The 6,283-nt window shown below is 34.6% G+C and overlaps 1 protein-coding gene across 2 annotated transcripts; it reads left to right on the top strand.

Moving 5' to 3' along the window:
- LOC18588437 (xaa-Pro dipeptidase) lies at positions 496-6,119 on the top strand. Of its 2 annotated transcripts, none has more exons than XM_007012836.2 (16): positions 496-661; positions 747-796; positions 894-954; positions 1,106-1,201; positions 1,288-1,437; positions 1,648-1,779; positions 2,030-2,157; positions 2,504-2,546; positions 2,834-2,917; positions 3,500-3,541; positions 3,709-3,779; positions 3,880-3,933; positions 4,044-4,149; positions 4,270-4,338; positions 5,058-5,201; positions 5,799-6,119. In XM_007012836.2, exons 1-16 carry the CDS (start codon positions 518-520, stop codon positions 5,940-5,942), a joined length of 1,518 nt encoding a protein of 505 aa, XP_007012898.2. In that variant the 5' UTR covers positions 496-517; the 3' UTR covers positions 5,943-6,119. The 2 variants fall into 2 exon arrangements, with proteins under 2 accessions (XP_007012898.2, XP_017983806.1); XM_018128317.1 differs by having other exon boundaries at positions 4,267-4,338.

The following is a 6,283-nucleotide window of genomic DNA, read 5'->3' as shown; positions in this document are numbered from 1 at the left end:
AATTTTATTTGAAATTTTTTTAATATGTTGATAATATTGAATAATTTAAATATTAATATTTTAAGTTAATTTTTTATTTAAATATTATTTTTATATATTTTAAATTAAATATTAATATTCATCAAACTTATACTATTAAATTTAGTATAAAAGTGTTTTTTCAATACTCTAACAAATGTCTTACTCCTCTCAAGAGGGTAAAACATTCTACGTGATCAATAGATACTTTTCTTGTTAACTCATAAAATATTTTACATCTTAATTAAATTTTTTATTTTATAAATAAATATAAATCTGAAAACATTTTTTAAAAAATATATTCCATTAAAACAAACGTACTAAGTTGTCATTATTTTCCAATCATTATCTTTCCCTAAATGCCCAATCATTATAAGAAAAAAAAACCGATTGGAGCCCAATACGGGGCCCATGTTATATGCGTCGTCGTTTTGGACTCCTGAACTTTCAACAGAAAAATGCCGAATAGTAGTGGCACTCAAGCACTCAAGCCATTTCCATGGCTTCATCATCGCCGTCGTCTCTCTCCCCTCCGGAGGTCCCCATGGAGCTCCACGTCTCCAACCGTCAAAAGCTCCTCGATTCTCTTCTCCGGCACCTCTCCGACTCCGCTCGTCCCCTCCACGGCTTCGTCTTGCTTCAGGTACTCTTAAACCAATCATTTCCATTAAATTTTATTCATAAACGCCTTCATTGATGTAAGATTCTTCGATTAATCGATCGAACAGGGAGGCGAAGAGCAAACGCGCTATTGCACTGATCACATCGAACTCTTCAGGTACCTAGACCATGCCTTGTTCTTGTAAACTTTCAATTGAATTACAATTCAGTTTAATGCAGTAATTCAAACTTAATTATAATCCATCGGTTTTCAGGCAAGAGAGCTACTTCGCTTATCTTTTTGGTGTAAGAGAGCCTGGTTTGTACGGTGCTATTGTAAGTTCTATGCATCAATTTCCATATTATACATTTTTCCTTTTCTAAAATTACATTTTCATTAACTTACGATTCCATTTTTAAATAATATAGCTCATCGAATTTATAAACTGTTGAAGTTGATAAACTTATCTTTTTTTACTCACTAAAGGACATTGCAACTGGGAAGTCGATACTATTTGCACCTAGGTTACCTGCAGATTACGCTGTTTGGATGGGAGAAATAAAGCCACTGCCCTACTTTCAGGTGACTCTTCTATTAATGTTTTCCAGCTTGTGACGCCAGTGCATGCGTATGCTTAGTAATTTTTATGTTTACATTCTTGTTTGCAGGAAAGGTATATGGTTAGCATGGTCTACTATACTGATGAAATTGTTCAAGTCTTGGTTGACCAATATAAGGGATTTGGAAAACCATTGTTGTTCCTCTTACATGGGCTTAACACTGATAGCAATAATTTCTCAAAACCAGCTGAGTTTGAGGTTTTACATCTCATCCTTTATTCTACTTTCATTTGCTTTTTGCCTTTTGAACAGAGTGATATTGTTCCTCAAGTTCTAGTGTTCTTTTCTAATGTCAAAGTTACTGAACTGGCACACTACCTTTGACTCAATTTTTATGATGTTATGTAAAAGTGCCATATTAGTTAGTTTAGAGGCTTATACTGTTTTTTTCTCCTCTCTTGTTTTTAGGGAATAGAAAAATTTGAGACAGATTTGACAACTCTGCATCCTATATTGACTGAGTGCCGCGTTTTCAAGTCAGACTTGGAGCTTGCACTTATCCAATTTGCCAATGATATAAGTTCTGAAGCTCATGTTGAGGTATTGTTTTATCTCATTGCTTGAACAACAATTGTCTATATTTTTCTTTGCATATCTAAGCAAATGATTAATCTGTCATTCGACATGGTTTTAGAAGCTACTTTGTGGCCAGTTCCTTTGTTCTTCTTTCTTTCTTCCTTTTCTTCATCTTTTACTTCACCTGTATTTAATAATATCTTGGCAAAAAAAGTTTCCTAAGTGTATTGATAATGATAATTTAACATATATTTGCTGTACTTTATGTAACTAGGTCATGAGAAAAACTAAAGCAGGTGTGAAAGAATATCAGTTGGAAAGCATGTTTCTTCATCACACCTACATGTATGGTGGCTGTAGGCACTGTTCATACACATGTATTTGTGCTACAGGTGAAAATAGGTAAGGATTACCTCAGTTTCTGATTGTTACTTGTTCAGTACATGCAATGCAGTAAGAACAGCACATTAGTAATGTTTTCATGCCCAATTATCTATATGTTGAGGATTACCTTTTAAACTAAACTTCAAATAAATTAAACCTAGGGTAGCTACAGTTGTTTTAAAACATTTTGAAGGTCAAGAATTGGTACTCAGCTCACCAGCTGCGTAATTTGAGAAATGTACTGCAGTTGTGAATTGTGATTTTACTTTGGAAAATTTTACTTGTTGTATGATTAATTTTTGAGTGTGAATTTATTGATATGAGATTCCATTAAAATAACGATCCTTATGTTTTAATGGTGCAGTGCTGTTCTACATTATGGACATGCTGCAGCTCCTAATGATAAGGTATAATTTTTGTCCTTTGTCCTTTAATGTTTGTAATAGATGTCAGTTTTGTTGCACAAGAAAAACATGATCTCATTAGATTTTGATCTGAACTTCAAACCTAGGAAGTCTTATTCTCTTTAATGAAATAAATGGTGAATATTTGTAAAAGCATGTAGATGTAAGTGGGTATGTCCGCGTGCTTGCTGAAGGAGTAGCATTAAGACTTTTAAATTGATGTATTCTAGTTAATCTGATAAACTGGAAGTAGTTGGTAAGGTTTGAATACTATTATGTCTTTCCTGCAGATCTTAGAAGATGGAGATATGGCCTTGCTTGACATGGGAGCTGAATACAGTTTCTATGGATCTGACATTACTTGCTCATTCCCTGTGAGTACGTGTATTTTTATTGCAATTAATTTCTTTGCTTGTGTGTTGAATGCTGGATGTGGGCCTTTCACTTTTCAATTGAAGCATTTAATGCAACTTCACAAAGAATCTCAATGTTTTTTTATGCTTTAGTCCTTCCTATATCTCTCAGTTTTATGATTTAATTTTGCCATACCATTATACCATCATCTGATTAATCAAAAAAGAAAAAGAAATTGAATGGATAGCATTTGTCCAAAGACGTGAAGCAGAAAATGCAGGCTTTGCATGTCCAATTCTTGTGTAGCTTGCATGGAATTATCAGTGAGTATCTTTGTGACCTTTGGGGCCGAGTCGCTTAGAGAACATGCAGTTTGTATTTGTTTCATGGCTGCATATAATATTTAAGTTTCTTACTGCAGTTTTTGCAGCTCACTATTGGGATACAATTTTAAGTTTTTCTACACTGTATAGAGAATACTGATATATCTTAGGAATATCAAACTTCTCCCGTGCTACTGGGACTGGGAGTAAGAGAACTGCTTGTTCTCTAGTATACGGTGGTAAGTTTCCTCTCTAAAATACATCCTATCATCTGTGCAGGTGAATGGGAAGTTTACAAGTGATCAAAGCCTTATATATAATGTTAGTTCTCTACTCTTTGATCAATGATTGATAGGAATTATATCAAGTTCCCTCGTATGAACCCATATTTACTTGAATAATAAAAAAAAACAGAAAAGAAAAGACAATCCTTTTGGTTTAAGTTGTCATTGTTTGATCTTCCTTTTTCTACTTGCTATGCTCCTCAGGCTGTCCTTGATGCTCACAATGTTGTTATAACTACAATGAAACCTGGTGTAAGCTGGGTGGATATGCACAGGTAAGGCCAAAAAATAATAATGCTCATGAGATAATTTTGTTATAATTTCTTTCTTTTATCTTCAATTTGTATATTCTTGTTTCCTTGTTATCTATTGCAGATTAGCTGAGAAAATCATTCTGGAGTCTCTGATAAAGGGAAACATCCTTGTTGGGTAAATTCTATTTTCTTGATGATGTAGTTATTTCTTTTATTCAGTTTTTGTTACTACTATTAGAAGTAAATCTAAACTTATAAGTGGCTGGCTTCAATTTTTTATTGTAGAAACATTGATGATATGATGGTTGAGAGACTGGGTGCTATGTTTATGCCTCATGGTCTGGGCCATTTCTTGGGTATTGATACTCATGACCCTGGAGGTTATCCAAAGGTCCTTGTGATTAACTTATCTACTTATGGATTTGATCTCAATGCTAGTCTTACTTTTTTCTAATTTATTAGTAGCTATATTTTTCATTTCCCTGAATTGGAAGGATTGGAAATCTAGCAGGGAGTAGAAAGACCAAAAGAACCTGGTTTGAAGACTTTGCGTACTGCTAGACAACTCCAGGAGGGAATGGTAAGTGCTTTTCTTTGCCTTTCGGTTGTCAAAGGAGTTTTCCACTTTTAGGACTATGATCAGCACAGCTATGATGTATGTATGATTTCTGTGTACACTGTAACACTGGTTAAACATTACATGTCTTTTGATACGTTTGTAGTTGAATGACATCGGAATGTTGCGCAACTGTGTTTTAATTAATATATTTGTTTCATTCTTACCAAAGCATTGCTTAAGTTTGAATTTTGAAAAATAATTTTATATGGTATGTTTGATTTGCTTTGCTGCATGACCATTTGGTGGAATTAATGGCTGGCACTGACATCACTCTCTATTAAAATTTTAGACCTTGAATTTATTTCCAAGGACTACAATTCAAGGTCCCAATACCAACTGTTCTGATTGATTATAGGTTCTCAGTTTATAATTAAGCTCAGTCAACCATTAGCCCTCTTAATGTGCTTTGGTAGTACATAAAATTATAGCATAGTGACTATTTTTCTGAAGAAACCCTGAGGTAACATCCCTTTAATGTTCAATTAGTTGCTCCTATTTTAACTCTAAAGTGAAGCACTTAAAACGTTTGGACAAAGAATCAGTTTGCAATAAATCTATTAGTTTGAAGGTTTTTCTTAGAAGTGATCTGTTGTTCTTTTTCATGAAAATTCTGCACAGGGAATTCAATCAGTGCTTCAAACCTGCAGAATGCATACTAAGCTTTCATCTTCTTGTTGTAGGTGATAACAGTGGAGCCTGGATGCTATTTCATCGATGCATTGTTGGTTCCGGCTATGGAAAATGCAAACACTTCAAAGTTCTTCAATCGTGAAATAGTTGACAGATTTAAAAATTTTGGTGGAGTTCGAATAGAAAGTGATGTGGTATTGTATTTAGTAAATCTTACAGTCATTCAAGTCCAAAATTTCCTGCCTGATTTAAATTTACATGTATAAGTAGTTTGTCTAAGTTTCAAATATAGTTTAAAACATGCTCTCATATTTAACACATACATGCATGTGGAGATAGAAAGTAAATTTCCCTGTGCTGTTGATAGACTTGGTCAAAACTCATAGTGCCAAACTAAGTTTTAGCTATAAAGAACCGAAGGAGACAATGAGATACGTTGCTGAACTGAGTTTTGATCGAAAATCTTTCAAATGTGCTGTAACAATTCAGTTCATGCACTTGATTGTTGGTCTTCAAGTAGCTAGGAATAAGTTTGAAGAGCTACAGATGACCTACAGCAGGATCTGTGGTATTGGTGAGAATTGGTACTAGGCCAGTATAACACTTGCTAAATGCATGCAATTCTGTATGTACCGTGGATGTTTTAAAGCTCACTCATGTGGGATGGATCTAGCTATAGAACTTAGCTTTTTCATGTACGTGTTACACCTGTTATACGGTTAGAATTGACTCTGGGCTTTTGTTCTGTTTGTGGTCTCACTTAATCATACAGTTCCTTTCTTCTCTCGTAGCTCGTCACGGCCAATGGTAGCAAGAACATGACCAAAGTTCCTCGGGAGACATGGGAGATCGAAGCTGTCATGGCAGGAGGACCATGGCCACCACTCAGCAAGGCCTCTAGTTACACCGAAAATGGTGGGGAAGCCAAAATTTAGCAAATAATGACTGTTAGTGAACCTGAAATGTGGGGAGATATCTCTCTTATCAGCTATTCGACTTACGCCGTTGTGTAAAACATGCCTGATTAATAGAAGTCTTGTATGGACAGTTAAGAGAATAATTTTCAATGTTTATATGTTACAAAATTTGAACAATTATTATTATTATTTTCAGCTACAAGTTTCATATTGTAATGCGGAACGTTAATGGTAAAAAAAAAAACTTTTTTTTATACCATATTTGCCCTTTCTATTTTCACATTGACTTACGACGCCGTGCTTTGACCGGTGAAACAAATAGAAAGTGCACGGTGGTGATTCAGTGAAGGAAGTTCGAG

The sequence above is a fragment of the Theobroma cacao genome, chromosome 9, assembly GCF_000208745.1.
Source record: "Theobroma cacao cultivar B97-61/B2 chromosome 9, Criollo_cocoa_genome_V2, whole genome shotgun sequence".
In the NCBI taxonomy this organism is placed as follows: Eukaryota; Viridiplantae; Streptophyta; class Magnoliopsida; order Malvales; family Malvaceae; genus Theobroma; species Theobroma cacao.
The sequence above is the reverse complement of the archived record's forward strand: the minus strand, read 5'-3'. Positions and strand labels throughout refer to the sequence as shown.

What these genes read in the sequence shown, in the direction of transcription:
- LOC18588437 (XM_018128317.1), top strand. Translation starts at nt 518, where the DNA reads ATGGCTTCATCATCGCCGTCGTCTCTCTCCCCTCCGGAGGTCCCCATG. An exon ending in CTGGTTTGTACGGTGCTATT is followed by an intron (nt 955 to 1,105) that starts GTAAGTTCTATG and finishes TACTCACTAAAG; the next exon opens with GACATTGCAACTGGGAAGTC. An exon ending in ACCCTGGAGGTTATCCAAAG is followed by an intron (nt 4,150 to 4,266) that starts GTCCTTGTGATT and finishes TTGGAAATCTAG; the next exon opens with CAGGGAGTAGAAAGACCAAA.